The following is a 17,941-nucleotide window of genomic DNA, read 5'->3' as shown; positions in this document are numbered from 1 at the left end:
GTGACTGTCTGTGAGGAGTGTGGTGTGTTTTTGCCTGTGTCTGTGTGGGTTTCCTCTGGGTGACTGTCTGTGAGGAGTGTGGTGTGTTTTCCCTGTGTCTGTGTGGGTTTCCTCCGGGTGACTGTCTGTGAGGAGTTGGTGTATTCTCCCAGGTGTGAGTGTGTGAATGAAAGTATGTGCTGCCCTGTGAAGGACTGGCGCCCCCTCCAGGGTGTATTCCTGCCTTGTGCCCAGTGATTCCAGGTAGGCTCTGGACCCACCCTGAACTGGATAAGCAATTACAGATAATGAATTAATGAATGAAAGCTGTGTGAAATGAAGAGGACCTGTGTGAAACAGTGACAAATGAAGAGCAACAGAAAAAAAACATTTTTGAATATATCAGATTTCCTTTATTATTCCTTTAGCTTTGATCCGTATCTCTGCTTTCGGAAAAGAGCATAACAGAGGAACACTTGGGCTGCTCCGCCCCACAGAGCAAGAAAAAGAGTGGAGAAAATACAGAAATGATTTTCTTTCTTGTCAGCCTGCTAAAAATCAAGGGATCAACTCCTGGCAAGTCCAGATTTGGAAGTTGTTATAAACAGATCGGAGCAGGGGCAGGTTTTAGCGGGTGTGGGTTTTTCATAAGCGCTGCTTCTGGTTAATGATGAAAGCATGTGGTTCACTACACTGCTGCACTGGGTCTGGTACTGGAGTAACGTCAAAAGACAGTCTAACTCTTTGGTCACATTTAAAACATTGTAAACAATTCATACTTTCTTATGAAGAACCTTAAAGTTGCAAGTGTCTTAGGTGGAAATTAATTAATCATGAATTTTAAAGGCTGTAAAAAGAGCCTTATGTCAATTCATTTACCACAGCTTTATGCAAATTTATACTGAAGAACATTCTGAAGAACACTCGTAAACAACGATTAAAAATTTTAGGACATAGAAAATCTGTTTTGTTTCAGAGGACAACTATGAAACTACATTTGCTCTCCAGAACCAGATCCGCGCCAGTGTCATGGCATGATACCCCAAGCTTTCAGGCCTTCATAAGGGCATTCACTACAGCTCGAGCATTGAGGCTGCGTAGGTCACTGTATGTTTGTCCAGTACCCACGAAAACAATGGGCTGACCAGTGATGTAGGTCATGGAAATGGCAGCACCAACCTACAGAGAACACACAAAACAAAAAAAGGTTCAGCCAGTTCTTCCTCAAAAACTTTGATTTCTTCACAGTTGAATTTAACCTCATGTTTGGTCTCAAGTTCGAAAACGTGACAACACAACCAAGGCCCTACCTTGTCATCAATTGTGTCAAACTTGGTGAGAACAATTCCATCGATGAGTCTTGGGTGATCAGACATGGAGTGGTCAGCCAGGGCCTGGTTAAATTTGACCTGTCGACACATTTTAGAGCAGACGTTTCGGACATTAATATTCAACACCCAACTGAGGTGGAACTCGTGACCAAATAACACATTTTCATGATGCCCACTAGGATCTGTATTTTTAGGATCTGGTCGCTGCATTAATTATCAGCTTAATCAGAAAAAAGTGGACAATATTGCATCCAAAATTATTTGTGAGTTTTGCTTATGACGATTTAAAGCCGGTTATTTCAATATTAACCATGAACTTAGCTTACTAATACTTCTATGCATTACACAAATATACCTAAAAGCCCAATGGTACACCTAAGAAATATACCTACATTCATTAATGCAGTTCATCCTGACCAGAGTGCGCCCAGAGTCTACCTGGGATCTCTGGGTACAATATTGAGCTAAATTCACCTTTACTCTGAACCATCCCTATAACTACAGTCTGAACTAAACCTTATATGTCCAAAATTAGAAATTCAACAGGGTTTTATTGTGAAGGTCTTTTTGGACTGTTTCTTTTCAACAGGAAATCTGTTGTCATGTAATTTATAATCAACCTTTAAAGATGCAAACCTATTTTCAAGAAAATAGGTAAATATAAACTTTAAATCAGGAACTTTCAGCATCAACGTGATTCAGACTCCAACCCTCCTCCCGGAAACCGGGACAAACCTTACATCACATTGCTTTCCCTGAGCAGCTTAATCCTCTTTTTAAAGAAATGTGGAGGTGAGAGTTCTAGACGATGCTCTTTTTTAAAAATATATATATATTTATGATATCTCTTTTGCTTCCACAAACACATTCTTTACGGAACCAAAGCAGGACCCACCAGCTGATCCACAGCCTCATTGCCCACTAGTGCCTCCCCTACAAACAGCACCAGATCCGGAGTGTTGACTGCAATGAGCTTTGCCAAAGCCGTCATCAGCGGGGCGTTATCCTGCATACGGCCAGCCGTGTCCACCAGCACAACGTCAAAGTTCTGATTACGAGCTGAGAGACAGAGAGAAAGACACCAGGATTACACTCAATAGTTGTATTTTATAAGTTACTGCAGATGAAAACAGATACAAGTTTGTGAGGAGATCCTTGTGAATTTATCAGACATTAAAAATGTAAATATGTATGAATCAAAATTTCTAGAGCAACTTGATGTTTGTTTGTTGCGTATGATTGCATGGCTGATGGAAAGGACACTACACTTGTGCAAATAGATGCTTTTGACGCTTTTACTGCCCTCCAGGAGGCGTAACGAATCAGCAGAAGAGGTCAGACCAATTCTTGGACAGTTCAAAAGAATCAGCTTTGGACAGTGAAGCTCACTAATTACTACTTTACTAAAATATATTTAATATATTTAAAAAGCTTGTTTGAGTCCCTTTTTCTGCCTCTCACTGAAAACGAACAAGCTGCTTCAGTGTGTTTGTCGCTGACAGCATGCACGCAGGGTTAATAATATTAATTCAAAATACATTTCAGAAGCTGTAGAATACTCTAACACTGCCCGTGAAGTTTTACCGTAGGCAATAGCTTCCATTGCAATGCCAGCAGCGTCCTTGCCATAACCCTTCTCAAAGAGCTGGACAATGGGGCGTCCGCCGTTCTGCTCTGGTGGGTGCAGAGAGTTGAGGCGCCGCTGATGAGTCCGCAGCTGCTCCACGGCTCCAGCACGGAATGTATCACACGCAGCGATGAGCACAGTGAAGCCATTCTCTATCAGCCAATAGGAAATCTGTACACATATCACATGTAAATGTCTACAGTCTACATGTCTACATGTCTACAGTTACAGGGAATTTGATTCAACCATGGATTATACAGCTCAGTTTATTCAAGGTATTTTAGCTTGAATAGAGGTTAAATAAAACTTTAGTATTGAATTTTTTCGTCAGTCTGGTGTAACACCATTTCACATAACACTATTCTGGGGTGAATAATGAAACAGAGAGAGGTTGTTCTGGAACAGAAGCCATGGGGGTCTGACCTTGGCGAGGTTGGTGGATTTGCCAACACCGTTGACCCCACAGAAGGTAATGACAAAAGGCTTGCACTGAGCACGTGCCTCCAGGACATCTCTCAGGATGTCCACTCGCCGTTTCGGCTGTAGGATCTGCACCAGAGACTCCTGCAGAGCCTGCTTCACCGTAGAGGCCACAGCTGGAGAGAAGACAATAAACTGGTGAGATGAATTATGAGTTGTTTGTGGTATGAAGTGAAAGTGTACAGAGTGTTTAGCAGATGCACACTTACTGGTGAACGTTCCCATGACCTTCCCTTCCAGTTTCTTGGCCACGGAACGACAAAGCTGAGAGGCAATGTCGGCTGCTACATTCTTAGCTTCAAAACACAAATTGAGTGAATAACGTGAATAACCTTTGGAAAGCAGGATACTATAAGCTGTGTTTCAATTTTGATTTTCACTTGCCCACTTCCACTGACCACTCGTGTCACACAGAAGTGGACACAGTAAAAGGGGATGGTAACAAGAAGCTGGTTTTTCTTATCTGAACACACTCGCCCTCCACAACAAACACAAACATGCATCCTACTGAACTGATTTAGTTGGTGATTTGCACGTTACATTTGCTACAGGCCATCAACATCTACGTCATATCTACAAAAAAAGTGAAGATTTATAAGAGTGAACACGAGCTGAACACTGAGTAAATTGCGTCACGTCTCATTCACATTATTTTAGTTACTGACATATATAAGTATGAATTAAAATGAAAATAGCAGCTTAATTTGCTTTAAAACTGACAATTTTATTAAATTGACGTAAAAACCCGAGCTCGCTACGGAAATTCTTGAACGTAACCGTGACGTCACTGGTGGACAACAGCTGAACAAACGCCGCGGTAAAACACCGTTATGACTGACTGTTATGACAGTATCTAGCAGAGGCGATTGCTCTAAGACTGCAAGAGAAGCTCAGCTTCCCCTAAAATGTCAAAAAATAAGTGATCAAATATATACTGTTGTGTGTACATGTCAGAATCAGCTTCTTATCACTGGTAAAGACGCGGCTTTCCTCTCAATCATTCCCGCAGCTTTCACAGTGATTTAAACAGCGCGGACGCTGAGCGTTCACAGAGTTCAATAGCGAAGCAGCGAAGTGCAGCGAAACGAGACGGGTGATTGGATAAATGCTGGGCTTTGTCCCGCCTATCGGACGCTCAGCGTCTCTGGGGGTCTATGGGGCAGTGGGCTGGCCTCGGCTGGCCCGGACGCTCAGCTTCTTCATGATGATTGGATGATCTGTCTGAGGCGGAATCCCTTTTTGATTGACAGCGAAATGAGCGAATCAGCGATCCTTTGGTGTAAAGATCCGTGCGAGCATTGCATTTTCATTCTGTTCTGAGTTGAACCGGAGACTTTCTAAGTCCTCTTGGCTGCATTTCTTTGTTAAAAACGACTAGCGACAAATTTAGCTTCTATTTCTGGTGTGGTTTTTTTGTAGCTGCTTGTGTTTGGAGACTGACTTCTATCACTCTTTCTGACTTCTATCGCAGTTTCTGTCCAGCGGGTGCTGCTGAGCCCCTCCACCGTCACAAAGCACTCACAGGCGGACACACTTCACATGGGCCAAGGCCGTTTAAGCAGCATAGCTCTGCTGGCCATTGAGAGAACACCAGTCAAGTCCCTGGAAAAGACGCCTTGTTGGTACGACAGGGTCACAGATCATTTTCTTGAAAAGGAACGGAGGGTAGAATTTACGCATAAATAAACCGACACATTTTATGATGTAGGCCAAAATTGAGCTTCCCCTCCTTGAAAGACCAGCATCCGCCACTGGTATCTAGCTAGCTAAATAACCAACATTATTCATGACAATATCCTAGCAATAAGCTAAACTCAAATTTAGAGGTACCGTTATTCTTGTATATGTGATCGAACTCGAATTCATCCGACACTATAAACCTCCGTAATGCAACTAGCAATACGTAGCCGAGTATAATCTGAGCCACCGAGTTTAGCGAGTCAAGCTAACGTTAACTAACACCAACTAAAACAGGCGAAGTGAGTGTCCTTACCCTGTTTACCTCCATGTTACAGAGGCTCTTGAACACCTTTCGTTGGTGTCCTTACATGCCCATATTGTTGGAAAAGCGCCAGTGAAATGAGCTACAGATAACGGAGTGAGCGGATGGTCCTTTCCAAAGTGCCCGTTTAAAGTTGACAAATCCAGTCCATTTTCTGGATATTTTGGGATCTTTGGGCCATTTGTGCACAGATGTCCCACTGTACATTGAATGATTGCAGCCAAAAACAACACACCTTTTCGTCATTTTGCATTAAATTAAGTGCAACTTCTAGAGTTGTTGTCCACCATCTACGTCACAGGCAAGACGCCTATTAGAGTTTCCGAACACCGTTTGGGGGGTGGAGCGGACCAACGGTCTTTTAAACCTTATTCCTTGAATTAGTAAAAAATAACATTTAACATTGATAGTTTTCTGACTATCAATGAACACAAGTTAGGAACTCAAATTCCACTGTATTTATTTGTTTGACACTTTCATAGAGCTGGTGTTTAGCCTTTAAGGCAGTAATAGATCGGCCCTCACACAGGGTAAGACTCACACATCATCAACAAACACCATGGTTAATGGTTTATAGATATATAAAAAATACCACCATAAACACATCAAAGCATCAACATCTGAGGACATCAAATATCAAAACATGAATTTAACAGTATATTTAACTAATAGAAAAAAATACATTCTGTTTTTGCTTAAGTATGATTTTGGCCCGTCTTCACAATATGCAGCTCTTCTGACACTAGCTCTACTACATCAACCCCTTCATAGACACATTGCATATCTATAAATGCAGCACTGCGTAAATCAGACTTCAGAATGTCACAGGTTACATGGTAAAGAGGAGTTGTTTACCAATGAGGTGATCCTTCATCTTCTCCAGGGCCGGTTCCATGTCATGCTGAGTCAGAGTCTTGGAGCCAACAAGCCCTTTCAGAACTCCAAAGATGCCCCCGAATCCCTTCTTCCCCCTGCAGACACGACACATCACACACACAAACACACTCCTGTCAGTCACAAGATTCAGCACACTTTCTGTAGATACTCCTGCTAGGGACACAACACATGGAAATTAAGATATTACTGTGGTGAATAACAAGTAATTTAAGACAGTGAAAATGCAATTGATATTTTAATATACTGCCACTTAAACTATACGAAATGAACCAGTGAAGACCACAGCTTTAGTCTGAGAATAACCTGCTGTAAGACACAGGAAGTTTAAGAGAAGAACTGATGGCTTTAGGTTTAAAATTTACAGTAAAAACTGACATCTTTCTACAAACCTAATTGCATGTGTTATGATCAGAAGGTCTTACCCTTTCTTGCTGGCATCAGCAGCCACTTTTCTCTGTTGTTCAAACTCCTCCTCTTCTTCCTCCTCTTCTTCCTCCTCCTCCTCCGACTCGTAGTCCACATCTCGCAGGTCGCCCTTCATGGAGTCCACCTGTATTTGCTGGAATGGAATATAATAAACTGTTAAGAGGCTTTATCACCACATCATCCGTGAGAGGGTGAAGTGACACAGTGCAACATTCACCCACCAGCCATTACATTATGACCACCTCCTACAGATGCAACTTGTAGATTTACAATTAGACTGTAATCCATGTATTTGAATTTGTGAGGCTTTTTCATTTGTTTTATGCAAGTACTATTTTAATTATGAAACCATTTAATATTAATTTGTTATATCTATGTTATTCAATCCCAAGGTTTTGCTTGAAGCTTAGCTACAGTGTAAACAGGGCTCTCTCCTAGTGAAGTGAAATAAAAGTCTGCCGTACTGGTTCAGAAGTAGCCTCTGTCTCTTGGCCCTGGGTGTTGTGGGAACCGTTTTGGTTGGTTCCGCTGTAGTCTAGTTCCTTGGTGCTGACTCCACCCATGTCCCAAACTCTCTTCTCCTTTCCCTTTGACTTCGGAGTCTTAGGGGACTTGCTGTCACCAGTAAAACAACACAAATGTTCCCATATTTTAACAGTCACTATAAACAGTTGTTGAAAGACTACAATAAAATCACAGCAACAATGTTCAGTCATTGAAGTTTGTTACATCTCAAAGTATGTACTTAGTCTTTTCAGGTTTTCCTCCTGTTTGCTTGCGGATGAACTCCGCAACGTTCCTCTGGATTATTTCCTCTTGAGTCAGACCCTTGTTCCCGTTCTCCACTGCTTTCTTAGAGACGCTCTGGGAGCCAGTCTTGGACTGTTCGGTACCTGATTCAGCTGAAACAAGAACAGTAGCAGTTAATTTATGGCTAATGTGCATTAGTACTCAAGGAACACATACTTTCTCATTACGGCTTACTAGGAACGTCCACGTCTCATCGCTGCAAGCCATGGCCTGTGTCACAGACTCATTGTACTTTTCAGTCCCAAACAACAACAAGTGAATACATAATGAGTAAACAACGCTTAACAATACCGCTGCCATTGTTGTGTTTCCAAAGCCCTCCGTTCCCATTTGAGACTGGGTTTTGCGACATCACTGGCAAATAGAGCCAAGTAGAGCTGGTACCATACAGTGATAAAGCACCATTACAGCGAACAACTTAAATACTTGTATCCTGATGTCATCAGAAATATGAGTTAACAAAGTGTCTCTAACAGTAAAAATTATTATTCATAAAATAATATGAACACTTCAAACCACAAGAGATATTAAGTGGAGCATTTAACCCCAGCAGTGAGCTCAGATACTGGAGCCTCACAAGTTTCTGAGAGGAGAGCTACTGTTCCCTCCAGAACCGAATCCGTTTTTCAGAATGGAACACAAACAGGCAATACAATAAAATAATATGAAATATCAATATAAATTTACACATAAAGACTGCGTCCCTTTGACCATCAAAAACAGCAAAATTTCCCCAAATACATTAAGGAACAAGATTCCTACTGAGTTGTCTGTCTCCAGCAGAGGATGCTGTACAATGAACCCTGCGGTTCGAGGCTCAGCTAGTGTAATGAATAGTATATAAAAATAAAATTACGTATGCTACTACAATATATATATTAAATATACTTTCATTAAATAATCTAATAAAAACAGGGAAAGATTGCTGCACTAAAATCTGCTTCAAACCATTGACAAAGTATGATGCAACCTCTGCAATAAGTGAAATCTACAATAGCTAGGCAAGTGAAGGTGAAACACACAAGACCACTAGACCCAACTAAACTTTCCACTGAAGCGTCCCCTCCTCCACATACAGAGACCTCTGGGAAATGCCCTAGTTTTGCTTCGTTTGTATAACCAAAGAAAGCTAAAGTTTACTGTTATTTGCCTGCTATTATTGTTTATTACTATGGTTGTTATGTTTAATAAATGCCTTGATTTTCAAATGGTAAATGTTTAAAAAGGTAAAAAGACAACCGTGAAAAAAATAAGATTTTTTTTTGCAGTGCTTATATTAATTAATGCTCTGACTTGAACAGTTCTCATGCTTTATTCTGGATGAATACATATTTATCCACATACGCAACAAATATTAAAACTGGAAAATGATGGATTTCTGGGGAATGATGTGTTTAAATGCCACTAACCGAATGTTTATTTCACCTCTGAGAACACAATCTTCAGTAAATGGCTTGTTCACTCAATGAATGGTTGAAAGAAAGTTGTGAATGTTACTCTCTTTCTCTCTCTTCTCTCACCCTCAGTGTATTGTGAGCGCAATATAAAACAGACAAAGGATAAATCTCACCTTTCTTTGCTGGTTTACCCTTTTTGCCTGTCTGCTCCTTTGCTTCATCTCCTCCTTTAGTTTCTATCATAGACTTCACAGTTTTCTTAGACTTTTGTGACTCATTGAAAGTCTTCATTTGCGTCTGAGTTTTAGCATTGCTTCCACCTTCTGCCTCACTACACACACACACACACACACACACACACACACACACACACACACACACACACATACAAATATTAACTGAAATAAAGGAACATTTACCATGCGTTTACCATATTTATATTGAGCCATATGCACATGCACAATATTATAATAAAGCGCTAAATTAAAGTATTCCTTCATAGTTTATAGTCAACACAATGCTATTATCACTACTACTGTTGCTACTAATACTACACTGTTAATGAAAACACCAACAACTAATAATAATCTAAAGCATCACTCTGTGTTGCCAGCTAAGGCTAATGATCGTATTGCCTCTTGGTGGCGTGCCCTAAAAACAGTAGAATCAGAAGCTTACAAAATGTTGTCGGAGCAACCTTAGGGCCGAACTACATTGTGACTTTCTTTGAGGTTTTTCTGTAACACAGCGCCTAAGTGACCAGCTGAATGATACGGGTGGTGGCGACTGGCCCCAGTCCTTCTCCCTCACGAGGATCTTACCGAAGCAGGATGTTGAAGTCCTCCTCAAATTCAAAGGTATTCATCAGATATTTGAGAGCACCCTTCTGCACCAGCTCATTTTTATAACGATCCCTGAAGTGACGCATAACATCATCTATGAACTTGTCCACATACTTGAGTGTCAGGATTTTTTGAAATCCCACCTACAGAAACACAGAACATATAGAGTGAAGATCTAATGAAAATATTACACTTTCAGACAGACACTGAGGATTTCAGAGAACTGTAGTTAAACACTTACCACAAACACAAGCTCAAACTCATTGTCCAACTTGCACTTCAGACTCAGAGCGTTGTGGGTGAAGGAACTGTTTCCAGAGCGCTCCTGCACACACAAGCATTTAACTCTATGTTAGAAAACAATCACAATCTCAGCCTGGATTAGCCCACCCACAGCGTCCACTCTTATACTCTCAAGCGAGAATCGGTGCACGCCTTCAGTCATTCACAAAACCTTTCTGGGGAAACTCGTGTGTGGTCTTTATGATACTCTTCCAGTTAAAACATTTTTTGCCACAATTTTTAATTGTAAAAACACAAACCCTTTGCACATCACTGCAACATTTCACATTGCGCCTGGCCACAACATTATTGTACTCCATTTCTTCACGTTAGTGTGAAGGACTAGAGGACGACCAACACAAACTTTGCAGAGACAGATGAGACACACTTTCTGATTTATATCTACAAGGTGGACCAACGAGGTAGGAGAGTCTAACAGAGTGGACAGTGTGTGGCCACAGGGTTTAAAACTCCAGCAGCACTGCTGTGTATGATCCACTTGTACCAGAGCAACAGACACTAACAACTACCACGACAGTGACACTGCAGAGAATGATCCACCACCCAAATTATACCACCGCAGTAAAGTTGGCTCAGCGTTCGATATTCACCAGACATTCACCAACGAATATCCTAGTTATTAAAAAAGACAAAATGTACACGCCAAATGACTATTTCACTGCAATTACTACATACTGTGAACTTATTCACACACACTGGCGTTCAATGTTTTTACTGCTGTAAGATGTGAAAATATCATTATGTGATTTACAGATAAGTTCTTTCTGGCGGAGAAGTGCTTTAGCGATGCAACTTCTTTTCAAAATAAAAGTCTTGGGTATGAGGCATTTAAATATCAGCATTAAATACGTAAACCATGTAACACACTTTTGAAAGCTGATTGAACATCAGCTTCCCTATGTGTTGTATGTAAACCTTGTAACAAATTTGTGAAAACAGATTCTATGTCAGATTTTCTATATTTTCTGTTTCTGGACTAGGAAAAATGGGTTTCACAATTAAACGACATGACCCACAGACCCAATTTCAGGCCTGTGATGAAGTACACCGAAGGACCAATACATGACATGCTCATTTGGACATGTGAACCTTGTAACAAATTTGTGAAAATAGATTCTATGTCAGATTTCCTATATTTTCTGTTTCTGGACTAGGAAAAATGGGTTTCACAATTAAACGACATGACCCACAGACCCAATTTCAGGCCTGTGATGAAGTACACCGAAGGACCAATACATGACATGCTCATTTGGACATGTGAACCTTGTAACAAATTTGTGAAAATAGATTCTATGTCAGATTTCCTATATTTTCTATTTCTGGACTAGGAAAGATGGGGATCACAATTAAGTCTTAGAACTGCACATTTGATTTAGGTTGGTTGTAGATGCTCTATATATATTTTTGAACATAAAATTATGCACTATCCTACTGAACTACAGGAACTGTTATTTAACTATTTACATCAACACACACAGGGTCTTTTTCTTCTCCGCCAGAAAGATCTGTAAATCACATAATGATATTTCCACATCTTACAGCAGTAAAAACATTGAACGCCAGTGTGTGTGAATAAGTTCACAGTATGTAGTAATTGCACTGAAATAGTCATTTGGCGTGTACATTTTGTTTTTATTAATAACCAGGATATTCGTTGGTAGATGTCTGGCGAATATCGAACGCTGAGCCAACTTTACTGCGGTAATGATACCTGGTCCTTGGGGGTCCTGATCATTGAAGAACAGGGAGAAATGAGCAACAGATGGATGACAGGCTGAATATACAGTCGTAAGGCCAAAGTCCTCTTACCTGAGGCCAGATGGTCTTACCTGTAAGATGACGGAGCGCAGGAGGGCATTGATGGGGCCTGCGAAAGAGTCGGAAACCCCTGCGCCCTGAAAACACCACAGCACGATGCCCCCTTTACTGAAGATGGCGAAGAAGTCCAACATCCTGACGGCGCGGACCTGGCGTAATACTGTCAAAATAAAACTATAAGAAAAAAACAGGCGTAAAGTGCAGGTCCTGTGAAGTTTACAGCGAGTTTGAGGAGAACTCCCGGCGGAACAGCTCTCTATCAGACACGTCAGGACCGAAACAGGAGGTGACGTGCTCTTCCTGTGACGCTGCTGCTGCTGCTGCTGCGTCAGTGTGTGTGTGTGTGAGAGAGAGAGAGAGAGAGAGAGAGAGAGAGAGAGAGAGAGAGAGAGAGAGAGAGAGAGAGAGAGAGATGAGGAGTGCGACAAAGAATTTGCACTCAATAACAATCTTGACAAACTAACGGAAACACTGCTTAATTTCTTCAGAAAATGTATTTATTCATTATCTGTAACCCTTATCCAGTTCAGGGTCGCGGTGGGTCCAGAGCCTACCTGGAATCATTGGGCGCAAGGCGGGAATACATCCTGGAGGGGGCGCCAGTCCTTCACATGGCCACACAGACACTTCTGAGTCGCAAATCCACCTAACAGGGGGCTGTGGGAAGAAACCTGAGCACCCGGAGGAAACCCACACGGACACAGGGAGAACACACCGACTCCTCACAGACAGTCACCCGGAGCGGGAATCAAACCCACAACCTCCAGGCCCCTGGAGCTGTGACTGCGACACCTACCTGCTGCGCTATGGAGAGAGATTAGTCTCAAAATACTTTACAAATGCGTAAATGTTAATCCACAAATTAAACACAAGTCGGAAATATATTTCACTGTTCACAAATGAACACGTCACAATCTGTGTCTCACAGTCTGCAATTTGTACCGTTACATTCATAAATACATGTTTTTGGATTTCATAGATATATCACAATTTTATGCGAAAATAAATACCTTTGTTTAAATTTACATTGAATATATTACATAGTCTCGAATTTAAAATTTATTTGTAAAATGTAGAATCTGAGTTTGTGGATCAAGTCAGTCACGTGTTTTCCGTGACGTGCATTTGTTCTTTTCCTCTCGCGGGTTTTTGGATTTTGAGACTTTCCTCTCGCATTCCACCCGCTCCAAATACAAATGCAGCCTGATCCACAAATGCGGCCAGCAGGCGAACAAGCCACCGCTGGGTGGCACTGTTGTTTTAGGACGTGGTGGCAAACTTAAATAGAGAAGAATTTGCTTAACATTTAATGTGGAAGTTTGAACAAAAAGCCCCAAGCTGCTGAATTCAGCTTCATATCACAGACAGTTTTTTACGCTTTTGAAGGTGCCCTAAATTTAAAAACGACGTTAAAATCCAGCGGAACTTCCCTCATTTCGCTGCAGACTAGGGTTGTCAAATAAAACGTTAAGAAAAAACGTTAAAATCATCCCGTATTTGTTGGTCCCTTATACGGGACTGATATGTTTCGTAATTTTGAGCTTGAACTGTTAAAACGGGTGATTTGTTTCAGACAGATGCTCTCCCTCAGCCGGAGGGAGGGGCAGATACCCCACGGCTCCGAAACAGAATATGCGCTTCTCATTAGTCATCACTTTCATTCAGCCAATCATCAGCCAGACTTAGCTGTCTATTATTTACTGCGGCAGCCAATGGAGTCATAGTCCCGCCTACAGGGGGTTATTTCGCTGCGGCCCTGAGAGCAACAGGTCAGTCCTGAGACACTGGGGGGAACAACAGTGCCACCTAGCGGTGGCTTCCCAGTAAACAATTAGCCGTTGGTTCAGCGTTGAAATAACGTAATCCCTTTCACTGTCGCACTCCTCATATCTCTCTCTCTCTCTCTCTCTCTCACACACACACACACACACACACTGACGCAGCAGCAGCGTCACGGGAAGAGCACGCCGTCCCTGCGCAAAATGAATTCAATTAAATGCATTTTTATGGTAAACGTTAACAATTTATAAAGGAAAGAAAAAAGAGAACTTGTTCCAAACTGTTTCCAGAGATCTTTAATACCTCCTACTAAATATATATTTAAAAAAAATTTACATTAAAAAAATTGGCGCTCTCAGGAAGACTGCAACTGCGCATGCACACTCGAGGTCTATTAGTGGAAGTAAATATATTACCCGGTAACACATTAGCTAGCAGGATAACAATAGCCCTTAGCTTTCTTATATAAATATAATATAATACAAACTAAAGTTTATACAAACTAAACAAAACCAGGGCATTTCCCCGACACCCAGCTCTCCCTGTGTGGAGGAGGGGACAGTTCAGGGTACAGTTTAGTCGGGTCTAGTAGTCTTGTGGGTTTCACCTTCACTTGCGCATGCGTAGTTGTCGTGGATTTCACTTATCACAGGTTGCATCATACCTTGTAGATGATTCGAAGATCTCCGCAGGAACTGGATAATGAAATATGATATGAAATGACATTTATTAAATTTGCAAAATCTACACATGTGAAATTGAAGTGAAGGTTAATACTGTATCCTCTGCTGGAGAGAAATAACAAGAAGAAAATAGTCCATAGACCTACCGCAACCCTGTTTTATCACTGCTTTTAAGCCAGTCGCCGTTTGAGAAAACACGGTTAAATTAGCGGGCGGCACGGTGGCGCAGCAGGTAGTGTCGCAGTCACACAGCTCCAGGGGCCTGGAGGTTGTGGGTTCGATTCCAGCTCCGGGTGACTGTCTGTGAGGAGTTGGTGTGTTCTCCCCGTGTCCGCGTGGGTTTCCTCCCACACTCCAAAAACACACGTTGCAACTCTGGTAAAGTTGGTTTCATATTCGCATATTCAGATTTCTTTCTTCAATAGCTCTCAAACGGTGCATGCAAATGACTTAATATTTTCAAAGTATTGTTTTTGGGATCCAAGACAAACAACTAAAACTCAGTTTATGTCAGAAATGTTTGCCATTTAAAAAACACGAAATATATTGTTTTCTATGGGCTGCCGCCATCTCCGCGAGAGCTAAGGGACCGTTTACAAACTACACTACACAGTAAAAACGAAGGTGACGAACCTCACACATGATGTATACTACATCTGTTATTTTGGTAAATTTAACCATTGCTGGCCCGTGGTGATGAGTTTTTGAAAATAAATTTCAATAGCTTTTGAACCTTTGATGATATTGTTTCAAAAGTTTTATTTGAACAAGTGCCACCCACATGACATACTACACCTGTTATTTTGGTAAATTTAACCCTTACTGGCTTGTGGTGATACATTTTTCATTATAAATTTCAATAGCTTTTGAACCTTTGGTGATATTGTTTCAAAACTAATTGTATTTGATCAAATGCAACCCACATACCAAAATAACAGGTGTAGTATGTTCAATTTAACCATTACTGGCCCATGGTGATACATTTTTCATTACAAATTTCAATAGCTTTTGAACCTTTGATGATATGGTTTCTAAACAAGTTTTATTTGAACAAGTGCAACCCACATGACATACTACACCTCTTATTTTGGTCAATTTAACCATTACTGGCCCGTGGTGATACATTTTTCATTATAAATTTCAATAGCTTTTGAACCTTTGGTGATATTGTTTCAATACAAGTTGTATTTGATCAAGTGCCACCCACATGACATACTACACCTCTTATTTTGGCAAATTTAACCATTGCTGGCCTGTGGTGATACATGTTTCATTACAAATTTCAATAGGTTTTGAACCTTTGATGATATTGTTTCTAAACAAGTTGTATTTGATAAAGTGCAACCCACATGACATACTACACCTTTTATTTTGGTCAATTTAACCATTGCTGGCCCATGGTGATGGGTTTTTGAAAATAAATTTCAATAGCTATTTAACCTTTTATGATATTGTTTCTAAACCAGTTGTATTTGAACAAGTGCCACCCACATGACATACTACACCTCTTATATTGGTCAATTTAACAATTAATGGCCCATGATGATGCATTTTTGAGAATACATTTCAATAGCTTTTGAATGTTTAATGAAATTGCTCAAAAAGAACATGTAAAAAAAGAACATTTAGAGAAAGCTGGAGCAGACATTCCCAGAAACAGAGACTACCTTATGTAATGCATAACATGAGATGTGTTGCTACTTGTCTTGGACAATGTCCTAGATCCACAATGGCCCTTTACAGACAAACAGTCTCTGTTTCTGGGAATGTCTGCTCCAGCTTTCTTTAAATGTATCCTGTGGATACACCAACGTTTTGCATACACCTACTGTATGTACACCTCTGGCAAAAGTTATGTCTCTCATGAGTCAGACAACTTAATTTTTTCATTGAAAGTAATTTTTTTGGATTATAACTATTTCTGTTGTTTTGTGTGTATATACTTACATTCTGCAAAATATTGACAGTTGGTCGATAAAAATATTTTAAAACCTGTTAAAAAAGCTGCTCAAATTATTGCCTACCCCACCATTACTTCATTCAAACAGCTACATGTTCTTTTTGAGCAATTTCATTAAACATTCAAAAGCTATTGAAATGTATTCTCAAAAATGCATCATCATGGGCCATTAATTGTTAAATTGACCAAAATAAGAGGTGTAGTATGTCATGTGGGTGGCACTTGTTCAAATACAACTGGTTTAGAAACAATATCATAAAAGGTTAAAAAGCTATTGAATTTTATTTTCAAAAACCCATCACCATGGGCCAGCAATGGTTAAATTGACCAAAATAAGAGGTGTAGTATGTCATGTGGGTTGCACTTTATCAAATACAACTTGTTTAGAAACAATATCATCAAAGGTTCAAAACCTATTGAAATTTGTAATGAAACATGTATCACCACAGGCCAGCAATGGTTAAATTTGCCCAAATAAGAGGTGTAGTATGTCATGTGGGTTGCACTTTATCAAATACAACTGGTTTAGAAACAATATCATAAAACCTTCAAAAGCTATTGAAATTTTTAATGAAAAATGTATCACCACGGGCCAGCAATGGTTAAAGTTGCCAAAATAAGAGGTGTAGTACATCATGTGGGTAGCACTTGATCAAATACAACTTGTTTAGAAACAATATCATAAAACCTTCAAAAGATATTGAAATTAATAATGAAAAATGTATCACCACGGGCCAGTAAGGGTTAAATTTGCCAAAATAACAGGTGTAGTACGTCATGTGGGTGGCACTTGATCAAATAAAACTTGTTTTGAAACAATATCATCAAAGGTTCAAAAGCTATTGAAATTTATAATGAAAAATGTATCACCACGGGCCAGTAAGGGTTAAATTTACCAAAATAACAGATGTAGTATACATCATGTGTGAGGTTCGTCACCTTCGTTTTTACTGTGTAGTGTAGTTTGTAAACGGTCCCTTAGCTCTCGCGGAGATGGCGGCAGCCCATAGAAAACAATATATTTCGTGTTTTTTAAATGGCAAACATTTCTGACATAAACTGAGTTGTAGTTGCTTGTGTTGGATCCCAAAAACACTACTTTGCAAGTTTTAAGTCATTTGCATGCACCGTTTGAGAGCTATTGAAGAAAGAAATCTGAATATGCGAATATGAAACCAACTTTACCGGAGTCACGTTGCAGGTGGATTGGCGACTCGAAAGTGTCCGTAGGTGTGAGTGTGTGTGTGTGTGTGTCTGTGTTGCCCTGTGAAGGACTGGCGTCCCCTCCAGGGTGTATTCCTGCCTTGCGCCCGATGATTCCAGGTAGGCTCTGGACCCCCCGCGACCCTAAAATTGGATAAGCGGTTACAGATAATGGATGGATGGATGGATGGTTAAACTAGCCGCACGTCAGATTTTTGTGCGCGTATACTAGTGACAGAGCGGTAATACTCAATGATGACTCAAGTTCACTGCTTTATAATATGGTCATTTCTAATAAGTAGTCCATACAACCAACAGATATCAGTTCTGTGTTTGCCACACTGTGTACCTATGACATATGAAGTGATTTTACTCTATAGTTTTTGAGTAAATGACATTCAAAA

General features: G+C 40.5%; 1 protein-coding gene across 1 annotated transcript; it reads right to left on the bottom strand.

Annotated features, from left to right (window-relative positions):
• Positions 1–386: 386 nt before the first annotated feature.
• On the bottom strand, positions 387–12,229 carry srpra (SRP receptor subunit alpha). Its single transcript, XM_066684803.1, has 14 exons — positions 11,924–12,229; positions 10,033–10,116; positions 9,771–9,934; positions 9,123–9,280; positions 7,488–7,644; positions 7,207–7,357; positions 6,739–6,875; positions 6,275–6,390; positions 3,627–3,713; positions 3,361–3,533; positions 2,895–3,108; positions 2,206–2,369; positions 1,290–1,388; positions 387–1,158 (listed from the first exon to the last, which is right to left on the bottom strand). Exons 1-14 carry the CDS (start codon positions 12,044–12,046, stop codon positions 1,030–1,032), a joined length of 1,956 nt encoding a protein of 651 aa, XP_066540900.1. The 5' UTR covers positions 12,047–12,229; the 3' UTR covers positions 387–1,029.
• Positions 12,230–17,941: the final 5,712 nt, after the last annotated feature.

This window comes from Hoplias malabaricus, chromosome 11 (assembly GCF_029633855.1).
Source record: "Hoplias malabaricus isolate fHopMal1 chromosome 11, fHopMal1.hap1, whole genome shotgun sequence".
NCBI classification, from domain to species: Eukaryota; Metazoa; Chordata; class Actinopteri; order Characiformes; family Erythrinidae; genus Hoplias; species Hoplias malabaricus.
Note: the sequence above shows the minus strand (reverse complement) of the source record. Positions and strands in the feature narration are given on the sequence as shown.